Source organism: Eschrichtius robustus, chromosome 21, assembly GCF_028021215.1.
Source record: "Eschrichtius robustus isolate mEscRob2 chromosome 21, mEscRob2.pri, whole genome shotgun sequence".
Lineage (NCBI taxonomy): Eukaryota > Metazoa > Chordata > Mammalia > Artiodactyla > Eschrichtiidae > Eschrichtius > Eschrichtius robustus.
Genome location: NC_090844.1, coordinates 31,404,481 through 31,425,695, shown reverse-complemented (window position 1 = coordinate 31,425,695; position 21,215 = coordinate 31,404,481). Strand labels below are relative to the sequence as shown.

Genomic DNA, 21,215 nt, shown 5'->3' with positions numbered 1-21,215 from the left:
ATAAAGAAAACCAATTTCTTGGAAATGTGCTATATAAAGTTGACATCAATTGCATGAAAGTTTGCTTTGGTCAAATAAATACTAAAGAATTGGAGCTAGGGAAGAAGATTGGAGAACACTACTAAATGATCCAATTGCAATATAGTTGGATTAAAAAGTTAAAGTTAAAAGATACCAAAGCCCACTGGTAAGAATATTCAGGAAGTGAGAGGGACATGAAGATGACTATAGATAGATAGATGATAGACGATATAGATAGATAAATAGATAAGTAGGTAGATAGTTAATGTGCGTGTTTGTGTATTTTGTTTAACTTGGGCAGTCATTATGTCCAATGTAAGATAAATTACTCAGAAAAAAATTGGAATGAGAGTGGGAGATCTATAAATCACAGTAGATAAAGCCATGAAAAAATATACAAGACAATATACAAGACAAACAAAAACCTGAGACATAACACAAGAAATATCATTATCTAGAACATGAGTATATAAGGAAAAGTCAGAGAAAGTGAGATAGAAAGTGAAGCAGGAGAATTTTATCAGAGAGTAAAGTGAGTTGAAAATTCCAGAAAGTTTTTATATTATTTCACCATTAACATTATACTTAATGGTGGTGGACTTTCTTCTTAAAATTGGTCCAAGACAAGGATATTCTTCTCACCTATTCAACACCATGCTAACCAGGGCATGTAGGCAATAAAAGAGAAGTTAAAAGCATCATAATTGAAAAGGAAGAACACTGTCTTTATTTAAGATGACATCATCTTGTACATAGAAAACTACAAAGAGTACAATAAAAAACTAATACCCAATTTAAACAAGTTTGCAGAATATGAAATCAGTATACAAAAGTCAATAATTTCCAAACATGAATAATGAGAAATCCAAATTTGAAATAAAATTTTAAATGTGAAATAGCATTTAAATAACAAAATTTGTAGAAATAAATTTAACATAAGAAGTATGGCTGACAACTTGAAGACAACTATACAAAAGATTGTGGCAAAAAATTAAAGAAGACCTAAAAACAAAAGACTGTTCAATGTTCATGGATAGGACGAGTTAATATTGTTAAGTGGCAATATTTCCAAGATTAATCTACAGAATCAACAGAATCCCAGCTTGCTTTTTCAGAGAATTGAAAAAAAGTGAATTTTAAAATTTATTTGGAGATTGATAGTATCAAGAATAGCCAAAACAATCTTGAGAAAGAACAATACTGAAGGATGTACACTTACTAATTCCAAAACTTATTTCAAAGGTATAGTAGTAAAAAAAAAAAAAAAAGTGTGGCTCTGGCATAAGAATAGACATATGATCAATGGAGTATTATTGCAAGTGCAGAAATAATCCCTAACATCTATGGTCAACTGATCTTTGAAAAAAGGGCCATGAAGATTCAGTGGAACAAACATGAGTCTTTTCAACAAATGGTGTTGGGAAAACTAGATATGCATATGAAAAATGATGAATTTAGAGCTTCCTTCACTCCATACAAAAATTAAATTAAATTGGATCATATATTGAAATGTAAGGGATTAAAGAATAAAACTTTTGGAGGAAATATGAAATAAATTTTGTAAACCTGGTGTGATGGTTAATTTTTTCTGTGAACTTGCCTGGGTCACAAGGCCCAGATTTTTGTTCAAAAATTATTCTGGATGTCTCTGTGAAAATGATTTTGGATAAGATAAACATTTAAATTGGTGGACTTTTAGTGGAGTAGAGTACCCCTCATCATATGTGTGGAGCTCATCTGATTAGTTGAAGGCCTTATTAGAGCAAAGACTACCTTGTAAGCAAGAAAGAATCCTTCCAGCTGACTGCCTTTGGACTTGAATACAACTCTTCCCTTGTCTCCAGCCTGCCAGTCTACAGTCTACCCTAAATTCTCTCATTCTCCCTCTCTTTGTGTGTGTGTGGGTGTGTGTGTTTATATCAAATATATATGTGTGTGTATACACACACACCCACACACATATACATATATCCTGTTGGTTCTGTTTCCCTGGAGAAGTGTCTTTCCTGAAAGATACCCTTAGCCACTGTTGGTGCAGAGCTGAGATTGTTGAAAACCAAACCCAGAATCTCATTTTGTGAGTGGATGAACTACAACACAAATTGAATTTCCACCCTCACAGGGTGTCTACTGGAAGAAATAAGATCCTAAAAATTGGAATGGGGGTATATGGGAAACTCTGATGAAGCTGGGGTCACTAAAATCTCTAAATTCTTTTTTTTATAAATATTTGTTTATTTATTTATTTATTTTGGCTGTGTTGGGTCTTCATCGCTGCGCGCGGGCTTTCTCTAGTTGTGGCGGGTGGGGGCTACTCTTAGTTGTTGTGCACAGGCTTCTCATTGTGGTGGCTTCTGCTGTTGTGGAGCATGGGCTCTAGGCATGCGGGCTTCAGTAGCTGTGGCACATGGGCTCAGTAGTTGTGGCTCGTGGGCTCTAGAGTGCAGGCTCAGTAGTTATGGCACACGGGCTTAGTTGCTCCATGGCACGTGGGATCTTCCCAGACCAGGGATTGAAACCATGTCCCCTGCATTGGCAGGCGGATTCCTAACTACTGTACCACCAGGGAAGTCCCTAAACTTCTAAATTCTGATGAGTCTTCTTTGCCAGTAGAAGCAGTCTCTCCATCCCTGGATAAGGATATAAGGAAAATATAATGGCCTACCCTGAGGCAGTTGCCTTAAAAGACACTAGTGATTCTTCTCAGGATCCTAGGTAAGCATCTTCAATATTTGTGTGAATGTCACTTATGTTTATTATATCAAAACTTTGATATAACGGATATGGAGAAAGGAGAGCATCTGCAGACAACAAAGGTCTGGATCACAGGGAAAAATGCCACTAACAGCAGAAAATGCCATCTTGGTGTTCTGGAAAACTGAATGACTACTTTTAAGACTTACAATATGTTATGAAGTTTCTGGTATCACTCTCTCTCTCTTTCTCTCTCTCATATACATATGTTAATGTAAATAATTTTTTATCAGAAAAAATACATTGTTTATATTGCTGCATAGTAATAACCATACAGCTTACTCAACTGATCACTTACCTCTACACTTTGTATTTTATAGGGTTTTTCTCTTGACTCAATATCCTTCTCAGCATATAAAGAAGCACCTGTATTCCTATGTTTTACTTGATAAATCACATGTTCAAAACCAATTGAAGGCTCCAAGGGCTCAATTCCATAACTTACATTTTCAAATTGTAGTAAGCCCCTACAAATTCCAAAAACTAAGTGAATAAATAAAATAGTTCATTTTTCACAAAGTCAATAAAATGACACAATCAGTTTTTTTTTTAATAGTATGCAGATTATTTTCATTCTTAGCCTTATGTGGTGAAGTAAGGAAAAGTTACCGAGTGTCCACAAATTTACTGAGTGGAACAGAGTAGTAATGCTATTGGTATTTACCAAGCTATTAGTACTCTGTGGTCTCCACATACACTAAAAAATCTTAATTCAGGAGAAGAGTAGGAGACAGTACAAGAGTCTCCATGCTGTGCTTTTCCAATGACAATTTCCCACTATAAGCCATGCCTCACTTTAAAACTTAGCAAAGATCAAGGAAACTAAAAGCTGGTTCTTTGAGAAGATAAATAAAATTGATAAACCTTTAGCCAGCCTTATGAAGAAAAAAAAGGGAGACGACTCAAATTAATACAACTAGAAGTAAAAAGGAGAAGTTGAAACTGACACCATAGAAATACAAAGGATCATAAGAGACTACTACAAGCAATTATATGCCAATAAAATGAACAGCCTAGAAGAAATGGACAAATTCTTAGAAAGATACAACCCTCCAAGACTGAACCAGGAAGAAATAGAAAATATAAACAGACCAATCACAAGTACTGAAATTGAAACAGTGATTTAAAAACTTCCAACAAACAAAAGTCCAGGACCAGATGGCTTCACAGGCGAATTCTATCAAACATTTAGAGAAGAGCTAACACATGTCCTTCTCAAACCATTCCAAAAAATTGCAGAGAAAGGAACACTCAGAAGCTCATTCTATGAGGCCACTATCACCCTGATACCAAAACCAGACAAAGATATCACACACACACACACACACACACACACACACACACACACAAATTACAGGTCAATATCACTGATGAACATAGATGCAAAAATCCTCAACAAAATACTAGCTAACCAAATCCAACAACACATTAAAAGAATCATACACCATGATCAAGTGGGATTTATCCCAATGATGCAAGGATTCTTCAACATACGTAAACCAATCAGTGTGATACACCACATTAACAAACTGAAGAATAAAAACAATATGATCTTCTCAATAGATGCAGAAAAGGCTTTTGACAAAATTCAACACCCATATATGATAAAAACTCTCCAGAAAGTGGGCACAGAGGGAACCTACCTCAACATAATAAAGGCCATATACGACAAACCCACAGCAAACATCATTCTCAACAGTGAAAAACTGAAAGCATTTCCTCTAAGATCAGGAACAAGACAAGGACGTCCAGTCTCTCCACTTTCATTCAACATAGTTTTGGAAGTCCTAGCCACGGCAATCAGAGAAGAAAAATAAATAAAAGGAATACAAATTGGAAAAGAAGTTAAACTGTCTGCAGATGACATGATACTATACATAGAAAATCCTAAAGATGCCACCAGAAAACTACTAGGGCTCATCAATGAATTTGGTAAAGTCACAGGGTACAAAATTAATGTGCAGAAATCTGTTGCATTCCTATACACTACTAATGAAACATCAGAAAGAGAAATTAAGGAAACAATCCCACTTACCATCACATCAAAAAGGATAAAATACCTAGCAATAAACCTACCTAAGGAGGCAAAAGACCTGTATTCAGACAACTATAAGATACTGACGAAAGAAATCAAAGATGACACAAACAGATGGAGAGATATACCATGTTCTTAGATTGGAACAATCAATATTGTGAAAATGACTATACTACCGAAAGCAATCTACAGATTCAATGCAATCTCTGTCAAACTACCAATGGCATTTTTCACAGAACTAGAACAAACAATTCCACAGTTTGTATGAAAACACAAAAGACCCCGAATAGCCAAAGCAATCTTGAGAAAGAAAAACGGACTAGAGGAATCAGGCTCCCTGACTTCAGACTATACTACAAAGCTACAGTAATCAAGACAGTATGGTACTGGCACAATAACACAAATATAGATCAATGGAACAGGCTAGAAAGTCCAGATATAAACCTATGCACCTATGGTCACCTTATCTATGACAAAGGAGGCAAGAATATACAATGGAGAAAAGACAGTCTCTTCAATAAGTGGTGCTGGGAAAACTGGACCGCTACATGTAAAAGAATGAAATTAGAACACTCCCTAACACCATACACAAAAATAAACTCAAAATGGATTAAAGACCTAAATGTAAGATTGGATACTATAAAACTCTTAGAGGAAAACATAGGCAGAACACTCTCTGACATAAATCGAAGCAAGATCTTTTTTTGATCTACCTCCTAGAGTAATGAAAATAAAAACAAAAATAAACAAATGAGACCTAATTAAACTCAAAGGCTTTTACACAGCAAAGGAAACCATCAACAAAACAAAAAGACCATCCACAGAATGGGAGAAAATATTTGCAAATGAAGTGACCGACAAGGGATTGATCTCCAAAATATACAAACAGCTCATACAGCTCAATATCAAAAAAATGAAACAACCCAATCAAAAAATGGGTGGAAGATCTAAATACACATTCCTCCAAAGAAGACATACAGATGGCCAAGAGGCACATGAAAAGATGCATCACATCACCACTTATTAGAGAAATGCAAATCAAAACTACAATGGGGTATCACTTCACACTGGTCAGAATGGCCATCATCAAAAAAATCTACAAGCAATAAATCCTGGAGAGGGTGTGGAGAAAAGGGAACCCTCCTACACTATTGGTGGGAATGTAACTTGGTGTTGCCACTATGGAGAACAGTACGGACGTTCCTTAAAAAACTAAAAATAGAGCTACTATATGATCCAGCAATCCTACTCCTGGGTATATATCTGCAGAAAAGCATAATTTGAAAAGATACATGTACCCCAAAGTTCACTGCAGCACTTTTTACAATAGCCAGGACATGGAAGCAACCTAAATGTCCATCAACAGAGAAATGGATAAAGAAGATGTGGTACCTATATACAATGGAACATTACTCAGCCATAAATACAGAATGAAATAATGCCATTTTTAGCAAAATCGATGGACCTAAAGATTGTCATACTGAGTGAAGTAAGTCAGACAGAGAAAGATAAATATCATATGATATCACTTATATGTGGAATATAAAAAAAAATGGTACAAATGAACCTATTTACAAAACATAAATAGAGTCACAGATGTAGAAAACAAACTTATGGTTACCAAGGGGGGAAGGTGGGGTGGGATGACTTAGGAGATTGGGATTGACATATACACACTATTATATATAAAATAGATAACTGATAAGAACCTACCATATAGCACAGGGAACTCTACTCAATACTCTGTAATGACCTATATATGGGAATAGAATCTAAAAAAGAGTGGGTATACGTATATGTATAACTGATTCACTTTGCTGTACAGCAGAAACTAACAGAACATTGTAAATCAACTATACTCCAATCAAATTAATTTAAAAATAAAAATAAAGCTTCTGATTATAATTTTTCAAATTTGAAAATTATTTCTTAAAAATTCCATTTTTTGAAACCATAAAATTATGTATAACAACCTGAGTCCAGTACATGTGCTAACGATCACCATAGAATTTGGATAACCTTCAATATACCCTTGGTAGTAGCATAAGTTCTGAAAAATAAAGATAAACACATATATTTCTATTAGAATAATTCATGTTAAATGCACTATTCTCAAATACTTAAAACACACACACACACACACACACACACACACATATATATATATGTATGTGTCAAACACTAATTGTTTCCAAAATGAATTTATAACATCATTAGATGAACATTTGGCTCAATTTTCCAAAACTGTCCCTACATGTCCCAAAGAATAAGTACACTTCCATGATTTTTTCTGTTATAAATGAAACATGACAACCCAATCATTAGGATCAAGGTAAAAATCATCAAAAACTTGTTTCTTCAAACTCTTCTGACTTAATTTTTCAAGGTAGATGTAAAAAATAAATAAACCCAAAAGATAATTTTTTCTTTTCAAGATTACTTTAGTATAATAGCAGAGTAGCTTGCATTGGATTAGCCTTCTCATCAATGACAAATGTAGACTCTGAAAAATTATTTTTTAAACTCCAACAACAAAGGCAGGCAAGAAAAGGTGAGAGAAGGGAATCAACAATAGAAAGAGGAAACTGCATTTACTGAGTTTTGTGTTATACTGGTTTTCAGTATACTGAGGGCCTCCCCTTGGCAGGGCAGCACAAAGTAGCAAATGTTCCAACAAAAAACACAATCTTACTGACCCTGAGAACTCTTTAGAGGAAAGAATCACAAGCTCTCCAATGTATCATGGAATATTACCTCTATATGATTTAAAATATTAGATATATGAATAAAAGAAAAATATGGCCCATAGTCAAAAGAAAAACCAGAAAGAAACTGACTTCAAAATAACACTGGATTTTGGAATTAGTAAATAAATGGATTTAAAACAGATATTAAAAACATGATGAAGAACATAAAGGAAATTTTGGGCATAATAAGGGAAGCAATTAGGAAATTCAGCAGAGAAATAAAATGTTACAAACATGTCAACTCTAAATTCTAGAACAAAGAAATACATTTAAAATGAAATATACTGGATATGTTTTACTGACACTGCAGATGGCAAAAAAAAAAACCCCAGCAAAAACAAAAAACAAAAAACAAAAACCCTAGAATACAGATCTATAGAAACCATCGAATCTGAAAGAAACCTGAGAGAAAACAAGCTTTAAAAACGGAATATGGCTGCAGCAACCTGTGGGACAATGTTATCTAAAATACGTTTAATTGGAGGTCCAGAAAAATGGAAAGAGAAAATAGGTATAAAAGTATTTGAAAAAATCACGGCCAAAATTTCCCCAAATTTAGTGAGAAACCACATTTATAGATTGAGACAGTGAACAAACAAATGGGCAATGGCCACACCATATATAAAAATAGAACTCTGACCTGCAGGAAACCAACCTCTTTACTGACAATAAATAGCTGACTTTGTGGGAAGTCATGCTGCTATCTCCAGTAACAATCCAGGAAGCTAACCAATAACTTATATAGCAATCAGTCCCAATAACAAGGACTTGATTAAAAACTATCAGCTTGTTCTTCTCTGGTGGCGCAGTGGTTGAGAATCTGCCTGCCAATGCAGGGGACACCCGTTCAATCCCTGGTCCAGGACGATCCCACATGCCCAGAGCAACTAAGCCCGTGTGCTACAACTGCTGAGCCTGCGCTCTAGAGCCCGCGAGCCACAACTACTGAGCCTGCGAGCCACAGCTACTGAAGCCCGTGCGCCTAGAGCCCGTGCTCCACAGCGAGAGAAGCCACCTCAATGAGAAGCCCGTGCACTGCAACGAAGAGTAACCCCAGCTCAACACAACTAGAGGAAGCCCACGCACAGCAACAAAGGCCCAGCACAGCCACAAATAAATAAATAAAATAAAATTTTAAATTTAAAATAAATAAATATATAAAAAATAAAATAAAAACTTTCAGCTTCCCTAATTTTTGTCCCTGCTTCCACCTTAGAACCAAGGAGAGAAAAGCCAAATAAACACTCCAATCACATAGTTAGCCCATCTACAGCAGCCCCCAGCAACAACCTTCAATCAGAGCACACCTGAGGTCTTCCCTTCCTTCCACTATAAAGCTTTCCCACTCTTCTGCCTGCCTTTGAGTATCTGCCAAAATGCAAGTGACAGTGGATGACTTCCTTGCTATGAATAAGTAACCTTTGTTTATTCTCATTTGCTTGGTTTTTATTTATTTCCACAAGACCTAAGGTACCAATCATATAATAAACTGCTGAAAACCAAAAATGAAGAGGACATCTTGAAATAAACCAGAGAAAAGTAACACATAACATTCATAGGAGTAGTGATGTAAATAATGGTACTTCTTTACGTATATATATACAAACACACACACACACACACACACATATGTAAGGAGGCAGGACACAATGAACAAAAAAAAAATGCTGAGAAAGAAAAAAAACCCTGGCACTTAGAATTATATATTAAGCAAAATTATTCTTCAAAAATAAAGATATGGAGAGTTAACTTTTGGTATGACATCATGAGGAACTCTATAGATCTGATCCCTAGTGAAACTGATGAAAATAAGTAAATGACAATTTAAATCCCCCCAGAAGTGGACATAAGGACAAATAGTCCTAAGAGAAAATAAATAAATAGCCATACAAGAAAATATGAAAAATTCAGTAAGAAAAATGAGAAACAAAATCAAACTAAAGACATTTCCATATAAATGAAAACTTTGAGAATTTGTTGTTAATTGCCCTGCCTTACAAGTAATACTTAAGGAAATTCTTCAGGTTGAAAGCAAGCGATCTCAGATAGTGATTCAAATCCACATAAACATCCAAAGAGAGCTCAAACAGGTTATTATGTAATTAAAAAACATAATATAAATGCGTATTTCCCCCTTTTTTCTCTTAAATAATTTAAAAATCAATTGAGTAAAATAATATGAATAGGGCCTATTATTGGGGCCAGGAAATATATTTGCCAATAACAGCATATAGGAGGTGAGTGGAAACAAAGAGGTACTGGGTTAAGGAAAGGACTGCAGATAGTAAAGTAATTATAACAATGTACTGTTGGGTTTGTAACATTAATAGATGTAATATGTACAACAATAATACCATAAATGTGAGGGAAGTAGAGTTTTATAGGAGCAATGTTTCTATATATCACTGGAATTAAGGTAATATAAATCTAAATCTGCATCTGATAAGTTAAAATGTGTAAGGTAAGCCCTAGGGAAATCACTAAAAATATGACTCAAAAATATTGAAAAATCATTAAGGAAATTTAAATTCTTCAGTAGAATATATCCAACTAACAGGGAAAAAAAACACTAAAAAGAGAAAAAAGAGGAACAAAAGCACATGAGACACATAAAAACAAAAAGTAAAAAGCAGATGCAAATATAACTATATCAATAATAGCATTAAATGTGATTGAATTACAAAATCCAATAAAAGGCAGATTGTCAGACAAGGTGAAAAGACAACTATAAACTGTTGAAAGACAACATGCTTTAAGTTCAAAGACACAGACAGACTCAAATTAAAGGAATGAAAAAAGATTATCATGTAAATAGCAACCAGGAGCAAACTGGACTGACTATATTTATATCAGACAAAGTAGACTTTAAAAGAAAAAATTGTTACTAGAAATAAAGAGCAGTATTTTATACTAATAAAAGGTTTAATGCATCAGGAAGATATAACACTTGTAAACATAGGTACCAAATACAGCACCATAGTGCATAAAAAAATAGGTAGACATGAAGGGAGAAGTAGAGAACTCAACACATAGTTGAAGACTTCTTTTCTTCTTCTCTGCCACTTTCAACGATCGATGGAACAACTAGGCAGAAGATCAGCAAGGAAATATAAGACTTGAAAAAAAAATCATAAACTAAGTAAACCTAGCAAACATCTGTAATATGCTCCACCAAAGAACAACAAGATATGCATTCTTCTTAATGTGTACACAAAATATTTTCCAGGATAGACCATACGCTAATCCATTAAAAAAGCCTCAGTTTAAAAGTATAGAACTAATAAAAGTATGTTTTCTGATAATAAAGACATTTTTTTAGAAATAATTAACAGAAAACATTTGGAGAAACTCACAGACATGTGGAAATTAAATATCATATCCCTAAATAACCTATGGATTAAATAATAAATCAAATATGAAACCAGAAGATATTTAAGGAAAATGAAAATGAAGACACACCATACTAAAATGTATGGGATGCAGCTAAAGTAGTGCTTTTGATAAATTTATATATATAAAAGCATGTATTAATAAAGAAGAAAGATCTCAAAGTAATATCCTATCCAACCACCTATAACACAGGAAAAAGAAGAACATATTAAACCTAAATTAAGCAGAAGAAAAGGAATAATAAAGATTAGAGTGAAATTAATAAGAACAGATAATAGAACAAATCAATGAAACCAGAAGCTGGCTCTGCGAAAAGATAAACAAAATTGACAAATCTTTATTTAGCTAGATTGACTATGAAAAGAAAGGAATCAAATTACTAAAATCAGAAATAAAAGTGGGATATTACTACCAGCCTTATAGAAGGATTATTAAGGGAATGCTAAGAATAATTGTATGGCAACATTAGATGATGTAGGTAAATGGATTAAATTCCCTGAAAAAACAAAAACTACCTTCCCTGTCCGTGGTGCTTCTTCTAGCACCAGAACTTGTGGACTCACAGAATGCCTTACCCACTGCCGTGGCTTCTGCACAGTGTTGTGTCTGATACAGAAACTTATTTCTCAGCAAATTAAGGGCAGCAATTGGTTTATGTACATGTCTTACCATATACTCTGTCATCTGGAAGCAGCTGGCCTAACTGAAAGGTAGACCAGGTTACTGAATACTCATTTACCATAGTAGTTGGGAGACATTACTCTGAAAGGCTGGGGTTATGTTTGAATCAAAACCATTATAGGGCATGGTTTTCTGAGAACCACAATACATAGGTCCAGGAAGTAAGGTGTTGAAATGGGAGTGTCTCTTCCCACCATTATACCTAATAACCATTTTGTAGCATTTTGCTTTCTGTCCCAGTAACTTTTAGCTTCTAGCCCCCAGTGGGGAATTTGTTCACCTGGGGACACAATAAAAATTCCACTAATTTGGAAGATGAAACTTCCAACTGGATATTTCGAGCTCCTTTTGCCACTGCACAAACAGGCTAACCCAGTGGCTGGACTGACTGATTCTGAACACAATAGGGAAATTTGTTGCTTAAAGAAGTGCTGTGTCTTGAACCCACCTGAGTCTAATAGCAACCAAAATAAAATATGATTAAGGATGCAAACCCTTTGGGAGTGAAGATTTGTGCTATTCTGCTAGGTGAATATCCATAACAAGCTTAGGTTCTGGTTGAGAGCAATGGAAATGGGGAGCAGGTAGTGGGAAAAAGAAGTCATACATAGCAATCATGACTTATTACAGAAATGAAGACTAGAGTAGCTTTACATATTTTTCTCTTGGCTTGTCACATGCATATGTATCTTTATTTGTATGTGCTAACCATTTTCTTCTTTTTCCCTCTTCCTGTTATCAGTTTGCATGCAAGTGGTTGGAGGTTAACTTTACAAGTTAATTTAACCTCATGTTAACATAGTATTCAGTTGGATTGTGAATAAATTTGTGGAGAACTTAATATAGCTAGCAATGGACACAGTGACTTGTGACTGTGTGTGTCATCATTTTGAGGGAAGAATGAGAATTTCTTTACTTGGGAAAAGGTTGGCTGAATCTTGATAAATAGAAATGTAGGGTGATTTTGTTGTTTTTCCAGAGTTCAAATGTGTATAAAAGAGTGCATACAGACACTAAGTAGTCAAAGTTGTAGGCTCTGTCAATTATTGATGTATTGCTACTCAGCTTCAAATTAACCTTTTGCCTGCTTTGTGCAAATGAATATGAGCCTCTTAATTATTTTTTCCTTTGCCAGGTGGCACTGAAGCTTTGCTAGTAAAGGGTACTGGAGAGCATGGGAAGAGAGCTTTGCTATTTGGTTCCAGTGTGCTAGCTTGGTAGGCTCCTGCAGAGGGTACAGCTTTTTGCAAAGCCAGGATCCCTCATTGCTTGGAGATTCTCTAGTACCCAGATCCTTCGGTGCATGGTGGTCTCTAGCACCCATCAGCCAGTAGTATCCTCCCATCATCTAGGCCCCTCTCCTTCCGTAGCAAAGTGACTTTGGTGAGACATCTTATGAACAGCTTTCCTGGCTACCCAAAGGACAGATTTCCAGAGGGTTCTCAAGAGAAATTTTACAGCAAGATCTCTTGGTACAGCACCACAGCGACTTGTCCTATTTGAAGATCCACGGTCGTGCCACTTTTAACAATCTCAACTCTGGGGCAAAGAAACTATCTTCTTTATCCCAGTCCTAGGGTTGCTGGCTGCTTCTTGTATCTGATATTCCTATGACCTTTAGAGTTCTCTTTACTTCTTATTTTTTTACTCTAATCCTTGTTACAATGAATAATTCTTTACATTAAACCTTCCATGTGTAAATTACTGCGTGGTATCTGTAGACATAGACTAAAACAGTATCTTATATTTTTAAAATATTTCATTGACTTATCATATTTGTACTTTTTCACTGTGGTCCCATATACAGGTTCATCTGTATAAATCATACTTTATACAATCAAGGTAAAATACCTCTGCCTTTCCACCACATTTCATCCACTTCCTTCCAAATGTGGTTTGTATTATCCAGATTGATAATGTATTTAATTCTTCAGAACCATCAGTAAATTATATCAACCTTATACATAAGTTGATTGGAAAAGTTGGAAATTAATAAATAAATCATTTTTAGGTCAGCATAGGATAAAATTTTGAGATGGAGGAATCAAAAGTTTATTATTATTATTATTATTATGTAATTTCTTTCTCCAGTTTTTTTCTTATTTTTATCATTGTCATTTTTTGCACTATTTTCCTTTATTATATCTTGTTCATTCTTCTATTAGCACTCAAAAAAGAATGTGTATGAACTCAGCAACAGTAAGAATGTTGCTGCTGTGTGTGGTCGCCTACAAATGTTGATGAGATCAAGTTGATAGTTCTCCTCAAGGCATCAACATATTTGCTGAGTTTCTTTCTACTTCATCTATCAATTATTGAGAGAGAAATGTTTAAATCTTCAATAATAATAATTTACCTATTTCTTTTTTCATTTCTGTCAATTTCTGCCTCTTATAATTTGAAGTCTATTTTTATGTGCATACACATTTTGGATTGTTATGCCATCTGGTAATTTTACTTTTTAACAATTATGAGTATCTCTCTGTCCTGGAGAGATCATAAAGTAAACTGCAGATACTAGGAACAAACTCTTTCTGTGTCCAACTGGTTGCTTTGTTTTCGTGTAGATACATCTTTAGTTAGCAAGATAACATAACTTTTAGGGATGAAAATCATTTGTGGAATTTATGAAAAATAGATTTATATGCTTCTAACCTAATTTAATAAACTTTCCTGGTTTTTCCTACACTGAAGATAGGCTTGCAGCTTTGGCAAACATAATTTACCCACATGGCATTTGAGGCCAGCATTCAATAACTTATTACATCCAGGTTATAAATAAAACATCTTTGCTTTTTCTTTTGAATTATACATCTGTCTCTCATGATTACCTCCTGGGAGGTAGGAAGTAGAGTTAGGTGTTAGGTATGGCAGAATTACATAAAATGCAGGTGCGGGATATTGCGGCCCTGTGCATCTCGTTGTCTCATTGTTTTAACTCTGTTTCTCTCCCTCTCTTTTTCACCACACTCACACACAAAAATTGCCACACACACACATATATTGTGTGTGTATACATAAGTATGTCTATAATATTATGTATATATGCACGTGTGTATATATCATAAAACTTTTTGACAGTATGCATTATTTATATATTTGTATAGAGAACTCCATAGATGATTCACATGTATTTGCCTACTCTGTTAGGCAAAAGTTAAAGAACTCACCATACCTATTATTTCTCCTGTTAAGAGCTTAGTCTCTATAAAAATGCTTTAATTTCAAAGTAGTGGTTAATTCGCTACGTAGAAATCAGGAATGCAAATTAAAAAAAAATACAGGAATTGGTAAGGCAGGGCAAATGTAAAAAGCAAAACAGCGTTTCAGACATGGGTATTCCTTGAAATTCTATGCACACTTCTCTATTATATTTACAACAAATGGCAAACTTTATTAAATGAAGCTCCAAGCATTCCAAGTAGATGAAAATTTAATATATTCCTAAATGTGCATGAAATTTAATGTGTATTTATTTGGTCCCTGAACATACTTCAGACAAGTCTTTGGATTTTCCTTTTCTTCCTAGATTTAGCTTTCCTGATTTAAGTCATGTCTTTTCATTTTAAGTATTTCACTCCATATTCAACCCTTTTGGCCCAGGTACATAAACACATACGTGTGCCTCATCATGAAATAATAGCTTAAATGCATCACTATCATTTGTGGTTTGGTTAATCATCTGTGTCACAAAGCTAATTCGAGACACATCATCAAAAGGAAATGGTTACATTCATGCCAAAACAAAACAAAACATAACTCCAGCCTGTTATACTCTAGCGACATGTGGACCCTAAGTAAAACAGTCACAGAAACTCATATAACAAAGGTAAAACAGGCAATAAAAATCATACCTGAAACTGTTGTTCAAGAGGTTTCTTACTTCCTGTGCCATTATAACCATAAACCCTAAAATTATGTGGTAAGAAAGCTCTGTAAAATAATGATAAAAAGTATTTATTGGAAAATTTGTTTCCTAGATTTTATTTTGAAAAGGTATTTCTTTTATTATACTTATTATAGATAGGTAGGGGGAGGAGAGAGAGAGAGTGCACGAGGGAGAGATTCTCTGAGTACATGGATTTAGTTTTAATTTTGCTCAAAAAATTCTAGTCTTCAGACCTCTCCTCACTCACCTTACTGTCCACACTGTCCTCCTTCCTGTTTTTTAAACACAACAGGCAAACTTTTGTCTCAGGGTATTTGCACTAGCTGTTGCCCCTTCCTGGGATGTTCTTCAACTAGGCTCATTGTCTCATCTACTTCAAGTCTTTGCTTATATATCCACGTCTCACTGAGGCTTCTCTTGACAAGTTTATAAAAATTTGCAACTTTCTCAATTATTAAAGCATAAGATTTCCAAATGACACTTTTTAGTTTGCTCTATATTTTCGCTTAAGCATTTATCACTTTCTAACATTCTTCCTAATCCATTATTTATCATACCATTATTAGTCTCATCTGATAACAATATAAAATTCATATCCATTTTGTTTACTAATGCATCTCAAGCTCTTAGAAGAATATCTGGAAGATAGCAAATGGTCAATACGTATTGAAGTAATATGAAATGAATTCAACAGATCAGGTGGAGATCTCACATTAAAATACATTGTAACATGGGAAGAATATGCTTAAAAGGCACTATAAAGAGAAAGTGTGGGTGTAGGTATCTCATTTTCATTTTTCCAATTAGTATAGCATAAAGATTTGTGGCAGCCATGGCAGTCTGGATTTGTGAAAGCAAAAGGTCAAAGAGCCAAACCGCTGACAGAGCAAAACTTTTTGTATTCTTGTAACAAAAAAAGAAAATAACCCACAGTGGGGTAGAGCTCCAGGGAACACACAGATTCTGGGTTGAAAGTCCTATAAAGAGACTTAGCTAGTGATATACAGGCACTGTTTTTTGGCAAAGAAAGAAGTCAAATATCCATGCTTGGCCCAGGGAGAAAGCTATTATTGGGGAACCTAGAAACAAGCAGAACTTTTGGTGGCTGTGCAGTCCTGGAATAAAAATATGAATATTTAAGTTGCATCAGATTCATAGCTTCTTTCCCTGTAAAATCATTTGCCAAATTTTGAAGTTGCACAGAGTAGCCAAGGAGCTAAACTTAAAAATCTCTGAAAATAAGAACAAATTTTTTTCAAAATTGATGATATAGACTCAGTAAGTCCTATTTTATTTGAGCAAGATAAAAGCAAAGAAAAATCACCCCTAAATATAGTTTTAAAGACTGATGAAAACCAAAATAAAACCTTCGAAGTATCAAGAAGAAAACAAAGATGTTCCCTTCAAAGAACAGCAATAAGACTGATAGCTTAAGTTGTCAATAGAAACGAGGAAAGCCAGAAGACAACGGAATAATACTTTTAAAGGACAAAAGTCATTTTTAAAAGGTCATCCTAGAATTTATTCCAGCAAAAAAGTTCTTAAGAGTAAGGTTAATATTTAACATTGAATACAAATTAATCAAAAACAAGCAGACCTACAATAGAAATATAGAGAATTCCTGAGACATATAGAAATTAACTGCAGATAGAAACAAACGCAGGAAAAAATGAAGAGCAACAGAATGGGTAAATTTATGCTTAATTATAAAGGGATATTGACTATACAAAAAATAATAGTCATATCTCATTGGGGTTTAAAAGCATACAGGAAAAATAATGAAAAGGTAGAAGGGAAGTGAAATTAAAAGGTTTGAAGATCTAACAATGTATGATAACTGGGAAAATAATAATGTATATTAGATTTAATAATTCAGGGATTAATACGATAATCTAGAGAAAATACTAAAAGAATAGTAAAAAGTTGTATAACAAAGAATTTAATTGAGGGAAGATGGTATAATATAAAATAATAGATTCATTAAAATGGAGACTATGAACGAAAAAGAATATAAAATAAAAGGTACAAAGAAAAAAGGTGACTTCAGACATTATATGGAAAATTAAAGGATCAAGAAAAACAAGGACATCTTAAAATTGTTGAACAAGGCTGGGTAACAAGACCTAGTAGAGTATTTAATATAGTGTGATATCTGTTCAGATAAATAGGCTCGGGAGTAAACATATAAAATAAGAGAAAATAGTCCAGAAAGATACCCTACTCATAAACAGTCATTTGATTTATTACAAACATTTCATTACAGTGCAATGAGGAAAGTATATTTTTTCCCAATAGCATGTGTTGGATCCATTGGATGCTGATACGATAAAATATTTGAATCTTGATCCCCATGCTCATGAAACACACAAACATCAATTCTGGATGAACTCTAGAGTTGAATATGAAAGTGAAAACAATAAAAGCTATTAGAAAAAAATGGCAGCTTGGATTCATGACTGTAGGAAGACAATGATTTTTTTTTAAACATGAAAAGAGGGAGGGGGAAGGGCAAGCTGTGACAAAGTGAGAGAGTGGCATGGACATATATACACTACCAAACGTAAAATAGATAGCTGGTGGGAAGCAGCTGCATAGCACAGGGAGATCAGCTCGGTGCTTTGTGACCACCTAGAGGGGTGGGATAGGGAGGGTGGGAGGGAGGGAGACGCAAGAGGGAGGAGATATGGGAACATATGTATATGTATAACTGATCCACTTTGTTATAAAGCAGAGACTAACACACCATTGTAAAGCAATTATACTCCAATAAAGATGTTAAAAAATAAATAAATAAATAAATAAAATAAAGTACGAAAAGAATAATAGCTACAAAGAAAATAATAATTTGGACTGCATTAAAAGAATTTCAGACTCAGTAAAAAAAAATCCAGACTGAACAAAAAATTAAAAGGGAATGACAGGAAAAATTCCTCCAAAAGTACTCTGTAGATTCAATGAAGTCACTATCTATGGATATATCTATGGAATCAATATCTATGGATATATCTTTGTGGAAGAGTTTATTATAAAATATATGAAAGTGAAAAGTAGTAAGAAAAGCCAGAACATTCTTGATGAAGAAAAGGTTGGAAAGACCTTATCTTTAAGCTATCAAGATTTATTATAAAGAGACAAATAGACCAAAACTTTTAATAAAGGACCCATTTTAAAAATGACCACTACTGTTTTGATTTTTCTTTATTCCCAAATATGGTGTGCTTATTTTTTTCCCCAATTTCATTAGCTGGCATGGGATTGAGTTTGGCTCATTACAGTTGTATTCTAAGCCCTTAATACGTTCTGATATGTAAACTAATTTAAAGAATCACTGTTCTTACCACTCAAAAATCCACTATGCTCTTTCAAATATAGTTGAATGTAAGAGAACTCAAAAACAAGTCGTATTTATGTCTTGATAAAAATAGAAAAATATCAAAATTCATCCCCCATGAAACCACATAAATAGTCAAATAGAAATCTGATGCTGCTGGGAAGGAAAAAGATGGGAGCATACATATGGATTCAGGTCCTAGATATTTATTATATAGGCTTAAAATGTTTTTAAACATTTAAGCATAAAATAGGAGACAAATAGCCAGCAACTAGAAATATTTACAAATGCAAAATAGTTACTTTCTGGATAAATATGAACAATAATTATAAATAGAACAAAGACAGGTAATAAAATAATGTAGGTCACCTACTTTTGCATTAGGTTCACAGTGTATGTTTTCCCTTCAATTACAATTTTGTAGGACACCTGGCAGGAGAGTATATTAAAAAAGCAAAGAAAAGTGAGAAGAATGTTAAAAAGAAAAACTATCATTTTATATTAACAATAATAACATTCTAAAGCACACTAATACAATAAAAAAAGAGGAAAATTTATAGTTTAATATTGATTTATTCCAATGGAATCAGATATTTAAATATTTGCTTTCATAATAAAGATAGATGGAAGAATATAATTGGTACACTTTCTTATTAACACTTATGCAATAAGATAGACCCTGAAATATTGTTGATTTGCATCCAGTAATTGTGTTAGCTTAATATTGAGGCCATTGCAAAATTTATGCTTAAAATGGAAGAGTATAACTAAATTGCTGAATAGAAAATTTATATAGTATAGCAAGAATTAACAGCACAGAATGTTTAATATTTGTAGATTTTATAAAATTTGTTCCAAGTTTGGATGCAATACTCATGGATTTTATTAAGAAAGAATGTCTACAAATGGAAAATTTGCTCTTTATAGATCAGTTTGAGGAACCTTGACCTCTTTCCATTATTGGGCTTTCCAATCCATGAGCATAAGATCTACTCAATTTATATAGATCTTTACCTCCTCTCATCTGGTTTTGTTGTCTTCAGTGAGGAGGTTTTGCTTTCCTTTGTTACATTTATTTAGACTTTGATTTTTATGTAGTGTAAATTATATCTTTAAAATTTATTTTAAGTTTTAAAATGTTTAACGTTTATTTAAATTTTATAGGATTAAGAGGTTTATTTTATAGGATTAACAAAGTTAAGTTACATTCTTCTATTGCTAAGTTATTTTATCATATATGGTACTGAACTTTGCACAATAGTTTTACTGCTCCTAATGCTATATGCATATTCATTTCCTCATATAATTCTAAAAAGTAGTTAATTCATTGATATTCTAAGATTCAATCATCTTAACAATTTAGATGTAAATTGCATTTTGCCATTGGTCATTTCTTTCTTTTATTTTTTCTTTTTTTTAGTTGAAGTACAGTTGATTTAGAATGTTGTGTTAGTTTCTGGTGTACAGCAAAGTGACTCAGTTATACATACCTATGTATATTCTTTTTCATATTCTCTTTTATTATGGGTTATTATAAGATATTGAATGTAGTTCTCTGTGCTACACCTTGTTGTTTATTTTATATACAGTAGTTTGTATCTGCTAATCTCAAACTCCTAATTTATACCCCCCTTTTCCCCTTAGGTAACCATAAGTTTGTTTTCCATGTCTGTGAGTTTGGTTCCCTTTTGTAAATAAGTTCATTTGTATCATTTTTTAGATTCCACAAATAAGTGATATTATATGATATTTGTCTTTGTCTGTCTGACTTATGTCACTTAGTATGATAACTTCTAGGTCCATCCATGTTGCTGCAGTTGGCATTATTTCATTCTTTTTTATGGCTGAGTAGTATTACATTGTATATATAAACCGCATCTTCTTTATCCATTCATCTGTTGATGAACATTTAGGTTGCTTCTTTGTCTTGGCTATTGTAAATAGTGCTGCTTTGAACACTGGGGTGCAGGTATCTTTTCGATTAGAGTTTTTGTCTTTTCCAGATATATGCCCAGGAATGGGATTGCTGGATCATATGGTAACACTGTTTTTAGTTGTTTAAGAAACTTCCATACTATTTTCCACAGTGGCTGCCCCAGTTTACAGTCCCACAAACAGTGTAGAAGAGTTCCCTTTTCCCCATACCCTCTCCAGCATTTACTGTTTGTGGACATTTTAATGATGGCCATTTTGACTGGAATGAGGTGATACCTCATTGCAGTTTTGATTTGCATTTCTCTAATAATTAGCAATGTCGAGCATCTTTTCATGTGCCTGTTGGCCATCTGTATGTCTTCTTTGGAGAAATGTCTATTTCTGTCTTCTGCCCATATTTAGACTCCACACAAAACCTACTAGAACTGACAA

At 33.8% G+C, this 21,215-nt stretch overlaps 1 protein-coding gene across 1 annotated transcript in view; it reads right to left on the bottom strand.

Annotated features, from left to right (window-relative positions):
• Positions 1-21,215, bottom strand: part of ADAM2 (ADAM metallopeptidase domain 2) — a 99,802-nt gene that overhangs the window by 74,446 nt on the left and 4,141 nt on the right. The window contains exons 3-6 of the mRNA XM_068532026.1: positions 19,222-19,277; positions 15,483-15,561; positions 6,784-6,860; positions 3,074-3,242 (exon numbers count right to left, since the gene is read on the bottom strand). Of these exons, the coding sequence (XP_068388127.1) occupies positions 3,074-3,242; positions 6,784-6,860; positions 15,483-15,561; positions 19,222-19,277 (381 nt within the window). The remainder of the gene's footprint in view (positions 1-3,073; positions 3,243-6,783; positions 6,861-15,482; positions 15,562-19,221; positions 19,278-21,215) is intronic.